The 21360-nt window shown below is 49.5% G+C and overlaps 1 protein-coding gene across 2 annotated transcripts in view; it reads right to left on the reverse strand.

Moving 5' to 3' along the window:
* Positions 1 to 21360, reverse strand: part of SGTA (small glutamine rich tetratricopeptide repeat co-chaperone alpha) — a 151035-nt gene that overhangs the window by 60597 nt on the left and 69078 nt on the right. For both annotated transcript variants that reach the window (XM_085638419.1, XM_085638418.1), the window contains exons 3-4: positions 1705 to 1808; positions 280 to 364 (exon numbers count right to left, since the gene is read on the reverse strand). In XM_085638419.1, coding sequence (XP_085494545.1) covers positions 280 to 364; positions 1705 to 1808 — 189 coding nt within the window. The remainder of the gene's footprint in view (positions 1 to 279; positions 365 to 1704; positions 1809 to 21360) is intronic.

The following is a 21360-nucleotide window of genomic DNA, read 5'->3' on the forward strand; positions in this document are numbered from 1 at the left end:
GCGGTGAAGCCCATTAACTCTCGACTCTCAGGTTCAGCAACAGAGCAAGAGGCCACTGCATGTGACATATGGTTTGGTGACAATCACCTGCATGTCCCAAAACACGTCTCGGAAACTGTCTCAAAAACAGGAGTCTACTGCAGGAATCTCACATACAATCACATAGCATTGTTTGATCTGATGCACATTAAGATCTACCAGTTGTAAGTCGCTTATATCGCAACAGTGCAGCAACGCACTGCGCAACACTCCAGAGAAATGTGTGCATTTGTCTCCTACCTTCTGATTTTAATCGCTCGGCTTCAGCTGCATCGTCTTCGGAAGGTGAAGCGGGCTCTGAAGAGACTCGGACAAAAGGTGTTTCCTGAAAGAAGAGATTTGCACGAGAACAATGTTCAAAAGATAGTGATAATGTTCTGGGTTTCTGTGGCGCAGGAATGTTGGATCTATCTCTGCGGTGAGGTGTTGGTAAAATGATTGGTCTTCTTTGCCTTGGACAATGCCTGAGCATACCAAACTATGAGGAGCACTTTCGTATGCATGGAATATACTGGACTCAGGGGCACTCAATCTACGAGGAGCACTCCTGGCGTACGCATGAAATATACTGGACTTATAAGCACTCAATCTATGAGGAGCACTCCTGGCTTACGCATGGGATATACTGGACTCACGGGCACTCAATCTCTGAGGAGCACTCCTTACGTACGCATGGAATATACTGGCTCACGGGCACTCAATCTATGAGGAGCACTCCTCACATACACATGGAATATACTAGACTCATGGGCTCTCAATCTAAAAGTAAAAACGAAACTAGTACTGCACTGGTCCAAAGAGAAGTGCAGCAAGATGTTTTGCCCGTAAAACCTGAAAAGGCTGGTAGGTAATAATGGCAGCATTCCATGAAAGGTCCATCTCCTCATGAAAGCGACCAGGTGGCTGAAAGGTCCCCCTGGAAGACTGCAGGGGGGAGAAGTTCTAAGGGGTCACAGGACCATCATACAGTTATATCAGTGCAGACAAAGTGCTCAGAGGTCACCATACCTTTATATTACAGTAGACTGAGGGGGTTCAGAGCTCAGATGGCACCTCATCTTAATACTGCTGCAGACTTAGAGCTCACATGGGCCACCAAACCATTATATTACAGCAGCCCAAGCGGTCTCAGGGGTCACAAAGAGACATCACATCATTCTATCATTGCAGCTTGAGGGAGCTCAGGAGTTACATTGGGGCGTTACAGCTTTATATTCCTGCAGATTGAGGGGGCTCAGGAGTTACATTGGGGCCTCACTCGTTTTTATTCCTGCAGATTGTGGGGGCTCAGGAGTCACATTGGGGCGTCACACCTTTACACTGCTGTGAAGTGAGACGTCAATGGGGTCAGCATCAGGTCTACTATAGAGTGAGTGGTCCCCGGAGTCTAAGAGCCATCATTCCTTCTCATCACTGCGGCGAGTTAATACTGAGAGCATCATACCTTTATATTACAGTAGACCGAGTGGTCTCAGAGCTCAGATGACACCTCATCTTAATACTGCGACAGACTGAAAGCTCACATGGGCCACCATACCTTTATATTACAGCAGCCCACGAGGTCTCAGGGGTCACAAAGTGACATTGCATCATTTTATCACTGCAGCAGTCTCGGGAGTCGCATAAACTATTTCTATAAGCGCAGAGCGCACAGTCTCCCTGTACCGTCAATGTCGCTGCAGCAAATATCTCTGGCAGTGTCTGTGCGACCGCGAGCTCTTTTTCCTCCATGGAGACGCCAAAAGCCGTTTCTAAACACTGGATCGCAACTGTGGAAAGAGAGAAAGTGTGTGGGTGAATAAGGTACTTTATAAATAGGTGACTGTTCTTCCAATAACATAAAACATCACTTTCAGCTACAGTCCCTTCATGCTCCTCTTTCATAAGTCCCATCAATGCAAATATCCAGGAGGGCTTGTCCACATGATGCAGTTGCTGGTTAGGCACACAGGGCCATGTCTGTTACTGCGAATCCCTGCTGCTACCTCCGTGATTTCAGGAATGCCCAGGACATGTGCATTCCAATAACAGAGTGGTTGTCTGCTAAGGCTAAAAGGTAGTTGCTAGACTTGAGATGTGTATACAACAAACATCACAATGGTCTCTGGGCTCACAGTACCGAGCAGTGCATTTCTACATCCATAGTTAAGTCCAACTGGATGACATAGTCAGGTGAGGCATTACGAGGCAAAACTCCCCAGAGACTGTAAACTATACCTGTGAGGGTGAAGAAGATTACAATGAAGCAAGTGTCATTTTCGATAAGGATTCCCAAATTGGCAAACAGCAGTTTGCATACGGGAAATGCTACAGTTCTACATATCTACAACCACTACGGCAAAATCCTGATCTGGCTTTAGAACTAGATTTGACCTCCCCATTGAATGTTTTTTTAGTTTGTGGCCCTTCTGCACAACTAAAGGAAAAACATGCGTAGCTCTTACAACAGTAAAGACTGCGGCAGGCAGTTACTTGACGCTTCTTGTGTGACCTCTATGGGTGCTGGTCAAACCAGTGATTAAGCAGAAACACTTTGCTAAAGATCAGATTGTGCATGCACATCAACTGCGTGCATCACCAATGCAGACAAGCAGAGCCGGCTGATGATCTTTGGGATGCAGGCCCCAAAAAAGATGACCGATTACTGAACAGTTCTGAAACCTGAGCGACTCAGTCTTAAAGACATTTTATAGGTGTAAGAAACTGGCTCTATATATACTACACCAAAATGAGGTATAGTGGATATAGAGTCCAGGTGACCCCAGAGGTAGGCAGAGGTTAAAGTGGTAGCTTGGTCGAGCAGTAAGGCAGTATAAGAGGACAGTGTAAAGCATTTGTTGTACACACTCAGTCAGCAAATGAATCCACACACTCAAGAACTTAAGTCTAGGCCAATTGATTTTGTATAAAAATATACTGTTGTTTTATTTCTAGAACCAAGCAAGCCTGGAACAGGTAAGCATTAAATACTTTTCGGTAATAAGTTACTGGATATAGAACAGTTTGAATGCAATAGAAATTGTACTTTGTTTGATTTACAGGGGAGCAGTAGTATGCAACACTTAGCAAAGGTAGTACATTAAAATGAATAGGCCTTTTCAGTAAATTACAGGTAAGTTACCTTTTACATTACTTTTCTAACTCAGTGCTGGATACCTAGATTCAGCCCTGGGACATTGCCTGCAAACATGTAAGTAAATACGTTTTGGTTATTCGTGCGATTTTTAAAGAATATTTTCAGATTTCAAAACTCCACACTTAGAAACTTTTTGGAGCAGTACATTGAAATGAATAGGCTTTTCCAGTAAATTGCAGGTAAGTTACTTTTCACGTTTCTTTTCTAACTCAGTGCTGGATACCTAGATTCAGCAATGGCACACTTCCTGCAAACAGGTAAGTGAGCACGTTTTGGTTATTTGTGTGATTTTTAAAGAATATTTTTAGATTTCAAAACTCCACACTTAGAAACTTTTTGGAGAAAAAGTGTCAATGTTATTCTATGGAGGGAAAACAGGTTGACGGTTCACAGGTACGTAATCGACTGTGGGAGTTAAGGTTCTGGGGTTAGACTCAGGGGTCTTCCAGGGTCAGTGATGCACTGCTGTTGCACCCTCAGCGGCACTAGGGCAGCCGGGAGCAGAGTGCTGAGGCCCAATGTTATCCACCGGCTGGTGGCTGCTGGCAAGCAGGCCACTGGGTTGTGGGAGCAAAGCTCCTAGGGTTAAGGTCAGGGCAAATGGGGAAACAAAGTAGCAAAAAAGGTGTACCTCAGCGGCACTGGGGCGGCCGGGTGCAGAGTGCTGTTTCGACATCGTGCGCCCTGTTGTTTTCTATGGAGAACCTCTGGTTTGCAAAAGCACTGCAGGTAGGGAAACAAAGGACTTCTGGGTGCGACCAACACTTGGAGAGGTAAATTGGGAAGTTAAGGGTTGGTTAGACACCATCGGCTTGGGCACACAAGGCCGTGGGGCGTCGGGTGCAGGGGTGCCTTTTGGGGTCGCATCTTCTTACCAGCTCCTGGTCGCGGTTAGGGGGTCCTTCTGTATTTAGGCTGCAGGCGTCTGCTGGTGGCAGGTCAGGGGTCGCCGGATCTCGGGTCAGGATCGCCGGGGGGACCTCCTTGTGGTGTTTTTCCACTCGAGCTCGGGCCGAGGTCGGTGGGTGCAGAGTGGGCTGGATTCGCTGTGTCCGGCCGGAGCCAGAAGCTGCAGTTTGAACAAGTCCGGTGTTCACAGGAGATTCAGTCTTTGAAGTGAAGGCAGGCAGGTCCTCTGGGGTTTTGAGGTTGCTGGCTGCAGGACACACCGGGATTTCACAGGAGAAGGTTTGAGGGGAGACAGGCCTGTAAGGCTGGGGCCAAGTCAGTGGGCGTCGTCCTGTTGTTAGCTCTGCACGGCGCTTCGCTCCTTCTTATCTTCTTTTCTTGTCGTTTCTGGATCTGAGGAAGCAAGGTTCAGGGTGCCCCCTAAATACTAACTTTAGGGGCATTAGAGGTAGGTAAAGGGCAGGGACCAATGGGTCCCTTCCCTGGGGTGGGTACACCCCCTATTCTGCCACTCTCCAGTGAGAGGGGGCAGGAGCCTGTCCCTGGTTGGCTGCGTCCCCCCCCATCCTCAAGATGGCGGGGACTCGAGGTTGTGATTCACCTCGCCTCCCACATCTGAGGGGTGAAGTTGGCAGAGGTGGGCACACCTCTCGGCCTCACTTGTTTTTCCTGCCGGTTCTCCTGCCCAAAGTGGGGGGTAGAACCAGTGGAGACCAGTTGCTGAAAGCACAAATGGTCTGGAGAGGCTCACAAAGGTGGCAAGCCTTTGAAGCTGCTCCTTCGTGAACCCTGCCCATCCTGGGGAGAAGGCTTGGAACCTCGTCCCAGGATGTGCATTGTTTCAGGCCCCTGAGAGCAGCAGCTCTCGACCCAGGGGTCCAGAAACATGTCTGGTGGTGGCAGCCACTCAGTCAGGTCACTAGAAGTTGGTTGAGTTTCAGGGGGCATCTCTAAGATGCCCTCTGTTGTGCACTTTACATTAAATCCCACACTGGCTTCAGTGTGGGTTTAATGTGCTGAGAAGTTTGATACCAAACTTCCCAAGTTTGATACCAAACTTCCCGGTCTTCAGTGTAGCCATTATGGTGTTGCGGAGTTCATAATGACAAACTTCCAGCACCATATACTCTTAATGGCAGCACTGCACTTATAGTGCCCAGGAATGGACTTGGCCACTGTAGGGGTACAGGGCTCACGCACCTGTACCCTCACCTCTGGCATAGGGCACCCAGCAAGAGGGGTGACTGACGTATGCCGGGGCAGTGGTTTGTGGGCATGGCACACAGGGATGTGTGCCATGTCGACTCTTCACTTTGTTCTGCACCAAGACACGCAGACTGCAAAGGCAGTGTGTGAGTGTCAGGGTACAAGACCTCGAAGGGTGGCACAATAAGTGCTGCAGCCCTTAGAGGCCTTCTCTGGTCACAGTGCCCTGGGTACCTGTGGTACCATTTACCAGGGGCTGACATGTGGCCAGAGATGCCAATTGGGTTTTAGGCTTCAATGCAGTTTTAGGGAAGGAACATAGGCCCTGGGTACCTGATTAGCACTCAGTCAAAGAACATCAGCAATTCAGCAACAAGCATTGGCATAGCCAATAGGTCTCGCCTTTGGGACCTTATAAGTGTTTAGCCATGCAACAGTTGATGTTGTTGCACCAAGTATATTGTGCTGGATAACTAAACACTTATAAGGTCCCAAAGGCGAGACCTATTGGCTGTCATGCCCTGCGGTCCGACATGAAGACGCTCCAGTATATAAGGACCCTTGATGCTCACGAACACGCTTAGCGTTCTAGCAGTGAGCTCTGTTTCCGTCTTGATTCGCGTCGCCTGACTTCCGTTTCCTTGTTTCCTGTTTCCGCCCCCTTGCGGGTGGAGAATCCTACTTGGATAGGACTACCGCGTCTCCTCGCTGATTCCTGTCGAGAAGAGTGCTGTCTGGATAGCACTACCGCGTCTCCTCTCTGAGTCCTGTCGAGACGCCTCGCATCCAGCTCCTCTTTATTCAGCAGGGTCAAGCAAGGTGGAAGCATTTCTCCATACCCGTTGTTCTGCCCCGTATCCCGCTCCGCTCCCTCTGCCTGCAGTCCACTTCCTGTTATCCCCGTGTGCTATCCCGCAGTCCGTTGATTGACTTTCTTGCTCCGTTCCTTGTGTTCCGCCCCACAGATCACCCCTCTTTCATTGCCGGGTCGAACATCGCCTTGTATGTCTGTTTACATATCTCCTCCCTTCCCGCACTATTGACATTACTCCTCGTAGTTCGTCACCTCTCCTTAGGGTTGCTGAAGGGTTAGTTTCCATCTCCCTCTTGCTTACTCCTTAGTCTCAGTAATACGATTGGTTCTGTCCACTCAGTCGGACCGGGCTCGGTCTATGAGGTCAGCCTCATCTACAGACCTGGTCTTCGTACACAGACGTGTGTCATTCTCTTGCTCGTCAGTAGGAGAGAGAGGCTTGATGTTCATCGGGGATACTAGCGTGGACCACAGTGCCCGTAACTTCAGTACAACAGAAGCACGGTAACAGCGCTGTGCGCTGCCTTTTACTTTACCTTGATTTATGATAAACAATGTGAAGGGTATTAAGTAATGTATTATTCTTTTGGCAGATCTTCTCCTACGCCCTAGCTGAACACCTCTCATTGCATACATAGTGGACCCTAGCTGGAGTGCGTTCCTATGTAACTGTAGTATTCTCATAGGATAGGTGGGGTGAGTTATTCTTCTTAGTGATTGAGTGCATGTTCTCATTAGGACCTTTTCTTAACTCCATGTTTTCTTTTGTATTGGATCCTCTATGTTGAAATCTTACACGCCTACCCTCTGTATATCTGATGTGACCGAACAGTGGTAGGTGAGGTAAACAGAGTTAGTCAAATATATGGTTAACACAGTGACTACTGGGGATAACACAGCTTTTATCTTACAGCTGAGTATTGTCTCACCCATTCCTGACCTGTCTTCAGCCACGCTACAGAAGCTGACCCCGCCTTCCCTTGTTTTGTTTCCCTGTTTTCCCCTGTCGTGTCCTCCGTTACTCTAGTGTCTGATAGAGTCGGAGGGCCGTAGGGGAAGGCTGAGGCAGTCTCTTCAGTATTCCTGACGCTCCTGCAGAAGATCCTGATATCCCTTACAATGGCTATGCCAATGCTTGTTTCATGTTTCACAGTCTTGTATTTGGCTATGTTCAGAAATCAAAATTGTATTTTATTGAATTAAAGCATTTTCTATAAACTTTTATTTTTTTAAAGAAATTGGCACACAAAGATTTTAGAATAATGCTTGAAGGGTAAGATTAATAAAAAAATATATATATCTTTACTAACAAGGCTGTGGCGCAGTCATGAAAGTTTTGCATTCTTAAAGTGCTTGTGAAAGCTTGTTTGGGGTTATTTTTTTTTTTTACTCTTTTCCTTTAAAATGGAAATATGTATTTAATGAATGCGTTCTTTCAGTGTGTATTGGTTTTTAATGTCTATTTTGAAAGGGTTGTGTTAATAAAACTGTACATTGTGTCGACATTGGAAGCATGACCTGCAGAGTCAGCCATACTTCGATGTAAAGTTCACCTGTAGGTTAGAAGTACATATCCGGATGGGGCGCGCGGCCCACTGAGCTATCTTGGCAGTCAGTTCAAGACAAGGCACTTTAAAAGCTGAGAGATGTGAGTGGACCAGCCGTCTTACTGCCCCAGTAAGTATTGTCTGGACACCACCAACGATGCCGAGGCTGAAGGGGGGGACGCGATGGAAAGCCTGGCAGGGAAGAGCCAGTTTTTTTCTCAGTCTGATGTGACACTGTTTATCACACGCCGACGCTGAGTGGGGGACGCGATGGAAAGCCCGGCAGGGAAGAGAAAGTTTTTCTCAGTCTGATGTGACATTGTTTATTAAGGCTCCATGAGAGCATTTTATTACGGTCATGGAAGCGGGAAAAAGACACAGAGATGAAGACGGAGGAGAGAGCTGGCGCAAAAGAGAAATAAATAGAGGTAGAGGAAAGAAAGCGATAGAGAAAAGCAAATGAAGACGGAAGAGAGAGAGGGATGGAGAGAGAGAGCGGGAGAGAGATGATGGCAGGAGAAGAAGGTGGGAGAGAGCGCGGTAGAGAGAGTGAGGTGAATACGGAAAGAAGGAAGACGGAAGAGTCGGGGTGAGAAACAGAACGGCAAAAAGGCAGGAGCGAGAGGCGTGTGGGGAGTGACAGAGAGGAAGAGGGTGGACAGAAAGAGTAAGAGCTTCGGAGGGCAGATTTAGAGAGAGGGCCCGAGAGGTGATGCGGTCAAAAATGGAGAGGGGAAGTGAAACTATGGGAAAAGAAAGTTAATTTTGCTTGAGAGGAGAGAGAACGTGGAGCCAGGGATTAAGGGATGGGACTGGCGCGTTAATGGAGAGGCAAAAAGGAGACGGAGAGGGTGGAGGTAATAAGCATGCGTAAATACAATAACTTGTTAAAATAGAAATAAAGACTGCTACTAAAACTTAAGCTTTAAGTACAAAAGCTCTTCTCCATTACCTCCAGCTAAACGTTGAAAATACGATATTCTCAATTGAGGCTCCGAACCCTCCTATAATGGTGAAATGGGCCCTTCTCCTGTTGCGTACAGGGGCCATTCAAGCATGTTTTACATACGCATGGAGCCTAAATGGACAAGTAAGCAGGGCCGACAACTGACCACTGTAGCATTTTCAGGTGGGATGCAGGTCAGAGGGCTGCCTTCCAGGAAGTGGATCGCCATGACCAAACAATGCTCCCATGAACCCAATCTACTTGCAGCCTCCTGTAGCGTTGGGCTGAATTGAACATCTTTGCCAGGGCTTACTTTGTTTTCCAGCCAGGCCCTGCATTCGAGGAGCACCAATTGATGTTTCCTATGTATCTGAATATAAATACCCAAAATACTTATTGTGGAAAACTTCTTTGTTGGTTTGCAAGGCTGTGTACTGCATTACGAAAATGAAGTTTAAGGTTTTGCATGCAAACAGGAGATGGAGAGGGCGGAGCGAGTGAGTGGGCGAGGAGAGAGGCGCGCACATGTTTGCTGGTCCGGTAGTTGTGCGCGCACGCGCAGTCTGCTCTTTTTCAAAGCACATACTCGTGCTTGTGGCGCGCTCCTGCTCGCTCCCGCAAGGTGTATGCCGCCACAAGCACGAGTATGTGCTTCAAAAAAGAGCTGAACGACGGCTAAATGTCTCCGCTGCGTAGGCGAAACCTAAAACGTGGGGGCATACCATGCAAGAAAAAGGGCACTTTCTCACAATAGGACAATGTCAAATGGGCAAGAATATATTAAAACCTTAATAATTATGAAAATAAACGACAAGTCAATAACCATAAAGTTTAAGCACTTTTGTACATTAAAAAACAAGTTACTTACCTTCGGAAATGATATATCTGTAAGAGACATATATCAGTTATAGATTCCTTACCTTAGAATTAACCCCAGGCGTCAGACAGGATCAGGAGAAATTTGTTTGTAGCAGTACCCCTGCACATCGGTAGGTGGCGTAAGTGGACTCTGCGTGCGTTGTTGGCGTCGTGATCGCTGGAATGATGTTGCAGTATCTACTTAGACGCCGCCCCTGGGCGCTGATGTCAGTTCTTTACACAACATTCCAGGCCAGAAGCGCAGAGCCATGCAAGACACTGATCTCTGGAGCACAAAGCTAGGGCCCTGAAAGGGAGTCCCTTACTCTAGAAGTCAGTTTCCAGAACGGGGAGGATGGGTGGGGCGGTAAGGAATCTATAACTGATACATGTCTCTTACAGATATATTGTTACCGAAGGTAAGTAATTTGTTCATATGAGACTAATCGCTATAGATTCCTTACCTTAGAATAGATACCCCAGCAATAGCAATCCCGGAGGTGGGTCTATGAACCTACAGACGGTCACACAATGAGCCCCCGGGTCGCACAGCTGCTGTGCCTAGGCAGCGGCGGTCTGTCAAGAAACTGTCCTGCAAGGTTTTCAGGCCCAGGTTCGCTCAAGCAAGAGCTGCGTGGGCGCGTTAAATACAAAGGGTCCAGCGCCTGAGGATCGCGCCACTCACCGGGTGTCCATCAGCCGCCAGCAGCCGGGTAAGCTGTCCGTCGTGGCTGGGCGGCCGGGTCTTGCTGTATCCAGAGCAGCCTGCTCACTTCTGTAGCATTGAGAGAAGGCTCCGGCGCACTGCCCAGGGCCTCTACAGTCCGCTGCTAGATGCGCCCTGGGACCACCATACAAGAGCTGAGTGGACGCATCTGAAGGGCCAACTCCCAGCACCCGGGCGCTGCACAACACACCGGTCAGCATCCAGCCGCGAGGTGAATTGATCGTAGTGGCCAGGTCCCGCGACAGCCAGGACGACCCCAACACCGGTCCCTCACCTTTGGTCTGCAGAGGGGAGGCTCTGGCTCAGCGTCCCTGTACTGCTGCAGGCCGCCGCGAAACAAAATGGCAGCCCGGGGCCCACTTTCTGTTTGTGCCGGGCCCCTGTGTCATTATATGTCTCGTAGAGCGCGTACCTGTGGGAGCCCTCCGCCAGGCGCGGTCACTGCCGGTCGTCTCGCTCGTTGGGGGGGTAGCTGCCTCCGGGTTAATGGAACTTGTCTGCGCCGCCGTAGGCCAAAACGTGGACAACAACAAGATGGCGGTCTCCGGCCGGGCCGCGTCCAAGTCCCGGCTAACCGTCTCGTGCGGCGGAGGGCCCCGGCTCATGGAACCTCCAGCCAGCGGCGCGGGCAGCCGCCGATGCGAAGCGGAAGCACCGGCGCCTTCAGGGCTTGCTCAGCGGTACTGGGGGTGGAGGTCTGCCAGGCGACGATCTCACGGCCTCTGTCCCGGCCGCAGGAGCCCCAGCGCAGTCTGCAGAAAAGTCCCGCCGGAGCGCCTAGGCGATCTGGATTCCGGCTCCTCGGTGCACCGGAGGGATCAGGGGTCTGTGTCCTGCCATTTCCCATCTGCTGCAGTGCGGGGAATGGGGCAATTACAAAGCTGATGGTATGGAGGGGCCGGAGGAGCAGAGTTCCACATCCTACCGTGCTGCCATCTTGGTCACGCCCCCGATTCCTTACCTTTAAATTTCCCAGGTGTCAGACTGGATCCGGTAACGTTTGCTGAAACAGTACCCCTGAGCATCGTTGGGTGGCTCTGTTCGGTTCCACATGATGTTGTCAGTGCCAGTTGTGATGTTGCGGTCACCTATATAGGTGCCACCCAGGCGCGCTGACTTGTTACATTTCACGACTTTCAACGCCTGAAGCACAGGGCCATGAAGTAAACTAACTAATGGGTGTACAAACTAGGGCCCTGAAAGGGGAACAACCGTAGCCCTATAAATGTGTCTGCAGAGCGGGGAGGCATGAGTGGGTCTGTATAGAATCTGCAGCTAGATATTGTCTCTACCAGATAATACGTTACCGAAGGATATAGATGTATAGATACCCAAGCCACAACATCTAGGTTGTGGGCTGCAGAGAAACAGAGTATACTAATAAGTCCTGCAGGACTGAACAGGAGAAGTGCCCATCCTTGCAGACTTGACTGTTCATGCAGTAGTGCTTGGCAAACGTGTGCAGGTACGCCAAAGTTACTGCCTGTCAGATGCCCACTACTGGAACGCCACAAGCTAACGCCGTGGTCTCAGCTTTTCCTCTGGTGGATAGGACCTATAAGCCCTCAGGAGGCAGCTTTTTTAGGCAGGGAGTAGCATATCTTGATACAGAGCTACAGAGTAAGAAATTGTCAGTTTCTGAGCCACCCAACCTTTTTTGGCTCTTACAAAGCTCATGAAGAGTTGGTTGTCCACCCAGAACTCTTATGTGAGGTCAAAGTAGAACGACAATGCTTTTTTTGGCTCCCGACGATGGAGTCGTTCCTCCTCTTTAGAAGGATGTGGAGGAGCATAAAAGGTGGGCAGGGTGATAGATTGTCCCAAATGCAATGGGGACCCCACTTTAGGTAGGAAAGAAGACCAGGTGGGAAGCACCACCTTGTCCGGGAATACCATCAGATAGGGAGGCTTGGGTGATCAAGCCTTCAGCTCACTCACCTTCCTAGCAGATGTCACTTCCACTAGAAGGGCTGTCTTGATGGGCAGCAGCTGGAGGGGACAATTGTAAAGCATCTCAAAGGCAGCACACATGAGGCGAGTGAGAACCAGGTTCGGATCCCAGACTAAAGAAGTACGAAGGGGGAAACATATGTACAAGCCCTTTTAAAAACCTATTTACAATAGGAGACTTAAATAAAGAGGGTTGGTCAGACAGCCACGGGAAAGCGGACGGAGCAGATAGAAAACCCTTGAGAGTGTCCAGAGCAGAGCCCTGCTGGACAAGGGTAAGAATAAAGAGTAGAATATCAGATAAAGAAAGGCAGAAGGAGCATCAATAGACTTTTCTGTAAATACTGTACAAATGTTTGCCAATGGCAGGCATATACCGTTTGGGTGGAGGAACATCGGGCCGCCATGTTAACTTCACAAACTTCAGGAGGAAGGTCAAAAGCCATCAAATGCTGCCACTCAATCTCTACGCAGGGAGACGGAAAGTTGACAGGTTCAGGTGGACAACCCTCCCCTGCTAGTGCGACAGAAGATCCTCCAGAAGGGGCAGCCTGATCGGAGGATCGGTGCTCATTTTCAGAAGCTCAGGAAACCAGACTCTCCTTGCCCAGTCTGGAGCCACAGTGACGACTTAGGCCCGGTTGTTCCTGATCTTCCTGAGAACTCTGGGTGGAAGTGGTATGGGCAGAAAGGCGCATAGGTGGCATGAGCTTCACTCGTGGCGAAAAGCGTTGCCAAACGATAGCCACCTTGGAAACTACAATGCGCAATACTGCTGATATTGCTCGTTCTGTTCGAGGGCTCTCATTACAGCGGACAGAGACCTTGTGCCACCTCCGAGTGGAGACGCCATTCGTGATCTGCTAGACATCGACGGCTGAGTTTGTCCGCCTTGGCATGCAGAGAACCTGCCAGGTGCTGAACAATCAGGGTTATGCCCTGCTGTTCCAGCCATGTCCAGAGACGCAGGGCCTCTTGACAAAAGGGTCCACAACCCCACCCGCCTTGCTTGTTGCAGTACCACATGGCGATGGTGTTGTCTGTGAACGTTTGTATCAACTTCTCCTTGACCGAGGGAAGAAAAGCTTTCAATGCTAGTTGGATTGCTCGGCGCTCCAACATGTTGATGTTAAGTCCAGATCCCGCTGGAGACCAGAGTCCTCTGATATCCATCCCTCCCAGATGACCGCCCCATCCCAGGAGTGACACCACTGTCACAACTGTAAGATGTGGTTGGGGAAGGGAGAGGGGTCTTCCTCTGACTCAATCGCGGTTTGTAAGCCACCACTGCAGGTCCTTTGCATTCCCTCTGAGATCTGGACCACGTAGGAGAGATTCCTCTGATGCTGCACCCACTGGAACTTCGGGTCCCACTGCAGAGGCCACATAGGCCTTTGGGCAGGCAGGATGGGGATATGAAAATACGGATCCTGCAAGTCCAACACTACCAGCCAGTCTCCTTGGTGTAGGGCAGATAATATGCTATCAGGAAGTAGGAGGAATAACAACCACTGCCTACTTCTGATATCGGACTCGTTTCTATAGCCATCTTAGCCAGGAGAACTGTTACTTTCTCTCGGAGCAAGACTAGATCCACTCTTGGGATGGAAATAAAGGGGGAGGGAAAGATTGGAAAGGGAGGGAGTAACCCCCCCCAGAATGATCTGCAAGACCCATTTGTCCAATGTTATGGACCGACAGTGGAGGAGATGGTGTTGGATTCTCCCTCCAACCGGGCACCCATGGTCTTGCAGGACCAAACTAGGAAGGCTTTGAGGCTGCAGCTGCCGAGGAGTTTGTGGCAGATGACTTCTGGCTACCATTCCCACAGGATCGAAATGCACCGCGTCCATGTCCTCACACAACTTGGGACGCTTGCGCAGGATGGTGGCTGGGGTATGGCTGGTGCGGTTGAAAGCCCCTTCTATAGCCACAAAAGGCAGACTGGGAGCAAGGTGTCACTGTGAGGCACAAAGACTTAGCTGTAGCCCGCAAGTCCTTGAAGCACTCCAGTGCTGTGTCCACCTTCTCTCCGAAGAGACGAGTCCAATCGAAGGGCATATCCAAAAGGCTGTCCTGAACATCCTCCGAATAGCCAGATGTTCTCAGCCAGACATGGCGCTTCAAGGCCATTGTCGACGAAAACGCTATGTCCAGCGTGTCAGTGGTATCCAGTCCACATCTAAAGGTGAACTTTGCAGCATCCCTCCCAACTTTCACTGTTTGGAAGAGAATGGCCGTGGCCTCATCTGGGACCTGTGGCAGCGCTCGTGCTACCGTTTCCCATAGGGTATGGGGGTAACAGCCCAAAAGGCATGCGGTGTTCACAAACTGCAATGCTCGGCTGGCGGAAGAAAACATCTTCTTCCCAAGTGTGTCCAGCCTCTTGGATTCCTTTTCTGGGGGAGCGGCAGGGAACATGCCATGGGAAGTCGAGGCTTGGACTACCAAACTCTCAGCCATAGGGTGTTGGCTGAGGAAACTAGGATCACCCGGTGCAGGACGATGGCGGTGGGCCATTGTCCTGTTCACAGGGGCCCCTGTAATAGGCTTCGACCAAGTTCCTAGAAGAAAATCAGTCAGTGATTCGTTATAGGGCAATAGGGGTTCGGATGAGGAAGCTTCAGGCTGAAGCACTAACCGCCACCGGGGGAAGTTCAAGGTCAAGGACATTTGCTGACCTCTTCACCACCACTGCATAATATGCTCCCTCTTTCGTAGCCATGGTAGGTGGAGAGAGAAAACCAGAGCCTGGAGAGGTGTCCGGTCCACTGACCTCTGCTAGTTGCTCATTCCTTTCCAACCAGGGGTGTATGTCTGGTGCTCTAAAGGGTCCAGTGAGCCCTCCCGCTCTTCCCCCATGCCTGTCTGCTCATACAAAAGGCTTAGGCAACGACCTAGGACCACTGAGCCCTGTTGGTGCCAGAATCGGTGTTGACTAACGCCATTCCAAATCAGAATAGCCAGGGATGAAAATGGGGCTGGCACCACCAGTGTATTTAGGCGGCGCGGGGACCATCGACGGCGAGACCGGAGCAGATGAAAGTAGCTTTGGCACGACCGACGCAGACCCGGAATCAGATCCATGAGACCTCACCAGAGCTGTTGGGGCGGAACCGGATGGGGCCTCCTCTGACCCCGCGGGGCCCGAAAGCGGTCTGGAGTGGTCAGCCTGCTCAAATACACAGCGCATGGCCTCATAAAACTCCTTTATTTGAGCGGGGTCGCTCTGCCTCCCGGAAAGCAGGGGAGGCGCAGAGTCAGACCTGGCAAAAGCTTCGTCAAAACATGCCTGGAACATCGATGTTCCCCTCTCGTCTCAGCAGCCGACAGACGAAGTGAAGTCAAAGTCTGTCTAGACTTCTTCTTTTTGTGTCTCTTCTTTCCCAAGTGACCCGGGGACCTTGAGTGCGACGGAGAAGACTTGGGGCTCCTGGAGCGGTCCCATGACCTTCTTTTCCTCAACTGGGACCAAGACCTCCTGGGAGTCGCGCTAGATGGCTTGGATTGCTGGGCCGCAAGCAGCTTTAGGGACTGCTCCCTCAAAGACTTTGGCGCCATGGCGTGCCAGTCCGAGCAGGAGTTTGAGTTGTGATCGCGCTTGACACCATAAGCACACAAGGTGCAGGTCGGTAACAGACATGGTGCGGTGACAGGTGCCTCACGGCTTAAACCCTACCTTTCTAGATGACATTCTCAACGCAAAAGAAATATCTTTGATAAAATGCCGAAAATAAGTCTGTCAAAAAGAGAGAGGGGTAGTTCATCTCTGGCTCAGTGCTAACTGGCGCGGGAAGAAAAGAACTGATGTTCATGCGCCTGGGTGGCACCTATATAGGTGACCGGATTGTCACATTCAACGCTAACAATCTGATACCACCACGCGAAGCCGAACTGACCCACCCTACAGCGTGCAGGGGTATTACTCATGCAAAAGTTTCTGAATCCAGTCCAATGCCTGGGAAATTCAAAGCTAAGGAATCTGCAGCTAGAAGTCTCTATCAGAAAGATGTAAGTAACATATTCCATTCAATGGCATGTTTGGTTGTAGATAAACATTCTCTGCTAAGTAGTCCCTCCTTAGAAGCGGTAGCTAGCCTGTGGAAGTTGCAGTAGCCTGAAAAAGGGTACTAGCACAGTCTGTCCTACACTGGCTTGTTGGCGTGCTAGAATATCCACACAGTAGAGCTTGGTGGAGGAGTGTAGTGTGGACCATGTAGCTGCCCTACAAATGTCAACTATGGGGATGTTTCCAAGAAAAGCCATAGTTGCTCCCTTTTTGCGAGTGGAGTGTGCTCTGGGAGAAACAGGTAAAGGTCTTTTGATCTTAAGGTAGCAAGTTTGGATATATTTGACTATCCATCTGGCTATGCCCGATTTGGATATGGGATTGCCTTCATGAGGTGGAGAAAAGGCAACAAAGAGTTTTAGCTCTATCTATGTAGAACATGAGGGCCCTATTGATGACTATGGTATGAAGAGCTCTTTCCACAACTGAAATTGGTTGAGGGAAAAAAACTGTGAGCTCAATGGTTCGATTTATGGTTAGTGTGTAGAACCACTTTGACAATAATGTATTTGGAAAAAAAAGGGTTTTCTTAGGTTAAAGCTTGGAGCTCACTAACACGCATGTGTGAGGTAATGGCAACTAAGAATACCACTTTCCAAGAAAGAAACTGAAGGGGGCTTGAATGTGGGCATGAGTTGTAGGGCACAAATAGGGGGCCCATACATCTAGTTAGAACAATGTTAAGGTTCCAGGAGGGAGCTGGAGGAACCTGTGGTGGAGTAACTTGTTTGAGTCGTTCCATTAATGCTTTGATGACTGAAATTTTGAAAGGTAAGAAATGCTGTCTATTTTGGAGATAGGCAGCCATTGCCGTGAGGTGTAATCGTATAGAAGTGTAGGCTAAATTTGCTTTCCATTAGTGAAGCTGGAAGCACAGAATGTCTAGCACTGAGGCTTTCATAGGAATAATTTGTTTGGATTGACAGTAGAAAACAAAACACTTGCATTTTGCTGCATAACAGGCTCTAGTGGTGGGTCTAAATGCCTCTTTGAGAATGGCCATACATTATGGAGGAAAGTCAAGTTACCAAATTCTATAACCTAGGGAGCCAAATCGCTAGAGTGGGAGTTTTCAAGTTGGGTGTCTGATTTGTCCTTGATTTTGTGTGAGAAGGTCTGGTCAGTAGGGGAGCTTCTAGTGTGGAACTACATAGAGGTCCAGAAGTGTTGTGAAGCAAGGTTGAACGCCGATGTGGGAGTTATCTAGATCATTGTAAGAGAAGTTTGACTGAGCTTCCGAACCAGGAAGGGAAGAAGTGGGAGGAGGAAAAGCATAGGCAAATATCCTTGACCAACTCATCCATAGTGTTCTTGGACAGTGTGTGGGCACCTGGAGCTGAAGTTTGAGCATTTGGCGTTTTTTGCTCTGGCGAAAAGGTCAATGTAAGGGAAACCCCACTCTTGGAAGTAAGGAAGAAGGACTTGAGGGTGGAGCTCCCATTCATGGACTTGTTGCTGCATCTTGCTGAGCAGGTCTGCAAAGTCGCTGTCTGTTCCAGGAAGGTATTCTGCCAACAGGGGAATTTTGTGAAAGTTTCTGAGAGATAAATACTAAGCTACTGCATAAGTTAAATTACAATTCTTTTGTACTAGTGAGTGATACTGTTTCTAATATCTCTCATCTGAATGGCACTGTGACTGTATCAGTGTGGGAGTGGATGTCTGAGTGTCTGTATAAGTGGGTGTGTGAGTAGGGATTAGTTACTTACCTGTAATCCTAGTTCTCATCCAGGGGTATACTCATCAAAGTCATAATCTATGAATAATCCCCGCCCATGTGCGGTATCCCGGAGCATATAGAAAATCTATATATATATACATATATATACATAGGTGAAAACATATAACTGCAGCCTAACAAAGTTCAAAACCTGGCAATGCTGTAAATTACATATATTTGCATAGTAGTGCACCCCTATCCCATAAGCAAAAAAGGAAGCATAGACAAATCATAACACAGCACTGCTTTATTGCCATAAAGCAACATGTAATTGTAGGCATTCGCCAGTAGGCAGCAGCAGAGTATCAAGAAACCAAGAAAACTGACACCCTGCCTTTAAGGCATTAGAGTAGGGGGACCGTGCCTTTAAGGCCTGCCTGAGACCCCCTGCTCCCATGATGCATTAAAGGTGGCAGTTGGGCCAGTTCTTTTTTGGCGGTGCCTCCGCACCTGAGTAGATCTGCCTTCCATACATCACTTATTTAAAGAGAAAACAAAGCTCGTCCGGGGAGGTGAGTGGGTCGCTTATGACTTTGATGAGTATACCCCTGGATGAGAACTAGGATTACAGGTAAGTAACTAATCCTTCTCATCCAGGGGATACTCATCAATAGTCATAATCTATGAATAGAGTAGCAAGCCCATACCCAAAGTCTCGCGGACGAGCAACAAAGCAGTTAAAAACATACATTAAAAAAACACATCTTGCATTACAGTTATGCAAATAGGTTCCTCAAAGAGGCCTGCCCCACCTGGGCGTCGGCCTGTGCGTCTGAATCTAGGCAATAATGGCGCGTGAAAGTATGGACTGAGCGCCACGTAGCCGCTTTACATATCTCAGACATGGGAACATTGCGAAGGAGTGCTACAGTAGAAGCTTTCCCTCGAGTGGAGTGTGCTCTAGGTTTACCCTGCAGAACTTTGTGGGACAGTTGGTAAGCCAAAGCTATACAAGAGACAATCCATCTAGAGATAGACCTCTTGGCCGCAGCCAGCCCGGTATTAGTGGGCCCATAGTTAACAAAGAGCCTGTCTGACTTTCTAAGAGTAAGGGTCTTAGCTAGATAGAATTTCAAAACCCTCCGGAGGTCAAGAGAGTGTAGAGCTCTCTCCGGGGGAGTGGTAGGCTGAGGAAAGAAGGTGGGCAACGTGATCACCTGATTAATATGGAAGTCCGAAACCACCTTGGGCAGGAAGCTCGGATGAGTATGGAGCACCACCCTATTAGCATGAAACACAGTGTAAGGTTCCTTGCAGCAGAGGGCCTGAATTTCACTAACCCTACGGGCCGAAGTGATGGCTACTAAGAAGGCAGCCTTCCAGGTCAGATGTTGCAAGGAGGCCTTATGAATCGGCTCAAAAGGAGCTCCCATCAGCTTAGAGAGAACGATGTTAAGTTCCCAGGAAGGGGAAGGAGACCTCACTGGTGGGTAAACTTTCTTAAGCCCTTCTAAGAAATCCTTTACCACTGGCTGCTGGAAGAATGAGGTCTGGGTAGGCGACTTCCTATAGGCTGTAATAGCCGCTAAGTGTACTCTGATGGAAGAGTATTTTAACCCAGACTTCGCCAAGTACAGTAAGTAGGGGAGAATAACCTGTTCTTGACCCCGGATCGGATCAAGGACGTTATCTCTACACCAGAAGCAGAATCTTTTCCATTTATAGCCGTACGACTTCCTCGTGGAGGGCCTCTTTGCCTCCCGAAGAATGTTCATACAGTCCGGAGGCAGATCTAGATGTCCGTATTGGATGAATTCAGGAGCCATGCCGTCAAGCGGAGGGAGGGAAGATTGGGATGGAACACCCTCCCCTTGTCCTTGGTCAGCAAGTTCGGTAGGCACGGCAACCTCCTGTGTGGTACTTCCGACAGCTGGAGGAGATCCGGGTACCACCAATGACGGGGCCACTCCGGGGCTATTAGGATCATCCGAGTCCTGGCTCTGTAGAACTTCTGTATCACAGCCGGGATGAGAGGGAGAGGAGGAAAAGCGTAAAGCAATGTCCTCGACCAGCTGATCAAAAGCGCGTTCCCCTGCGACCCCCGTTGCGGGAACCTGGAGGCGAAGATGGGGCATTTTTTGTTGTCCGCGTCTGCGAACAGATCGATGTCCGGTGTGCCCCACAAGCGGAAGATGTCTTGAGCGACGTCTTCGCTGAGCACCCAGTCGTGCGCTTCGACGAAGTCTCTGCTGAGGCCGTCTCCTTGCACGTTCAGGGTCCCTGGCAGGTGAACCGCGACGATCGTCAGGTTTCTCGCCAGAAGCCATCTCCAGATTGACTGGGCCTCCAGAGACAGGACCCGTGATTTGGTCCCTCCTTGCTTGTTCAGATAGAACATAGTTGTGGTGTTGTCTGTCTGAACCTGAATATAGTTGGTTTGCAGGGATGGATACAGGGACTTGAGAGCCAGGTGGACTGCTCGTAGCTCCAAGAAGTTGATGTGATAGCTCTGCTCGATAGCGGACCAGAGACCTTGTACTTGAAGCCGGCCCATATGAGCACCCCAGCCCTGCATGGAGGCATCGGTGACCACTGTCTGTGTCGGGGGCACCTGATGGAACGGGACGCCGTGAAGCAGATGGGAGCGCTTCATCCACCACCGGATGGAATCTTTGGCGGCTTGATGAAGGGTAATGCGATCCTCCCAGCGGCCGGACCTCTGCGACCACTGATCCTCTAGATCTTGTTGCAGAGGACGCATGTGCAGACGTGCATTGGGCACAATGTAAATGCACGAAGCCATCGACCCCAGAAGAGACGACACTTGTCTGGCCGTGGGGAAGTCCGTGCTGAGAAGAGTGCGGCCTTTCTGAAGCAAGGAGGATAACCTCTCCTCCGAAGGACACACGCTTGCGCTTGAGGAGTCTAGAGAAGCGCCCAGGTAGTGGATCCGCTGAGTGGGATTGAGGACCGACTTCCTGTAGTTGACCTGAAGGCCCAGCGAGTGTAGAAGGTTGAGGCAAAACGAAAGATGACTCTGGAGTCGAGCTTTTCAAGAGCCAGTCGTCTAGATAGGGGTAGACGAATATCTTCCGTTTGCGGAGAAAAGCAGCCACCACCGCCATGCACTTTGAGAATGTTCGTGGTGCGGACTTGAGGCCAAATGGCAGGACCTTGTATTGATAATGCTGGCGAAATATCTGAAATCTGAGAAACTTTCGATGTTTAGCTGAGACAGGAATGTGGAAGTATGCATCCTGTAAGTCGATGGCACACATCCAGTCCCCCTGGTGAAGATGTGGGAAGATCTGGTGCAGTGCCAGCATCCTGAACTTTTCTCTTTTGACAAATCCGTTGAGTAGGCGGAGATCGAGGATGGGTCTGTACTCTCTGACCACTCCTCTTTTCTGAACAAGAAAATACCGGGAGTACACTCCTTGATTTCTCTGCCTGGTTGGAACTTCCTCTATAGCGTTTTTGGAGAGGAGAGTGGTAACTT

Source organism: Triturus cristatus, chromosome 12, assembly GCF_964204655.1.
Source record: "Triturus cristatus chromosome 12, aTriCri1.1, whole genome shotgun sequence".
NCBI classification, from domain to species: Eukaryota; Metazoa; Chordata; class Amphibia; order Caudata; family Salamandridae; genus Triturus; species Triturus cristatus.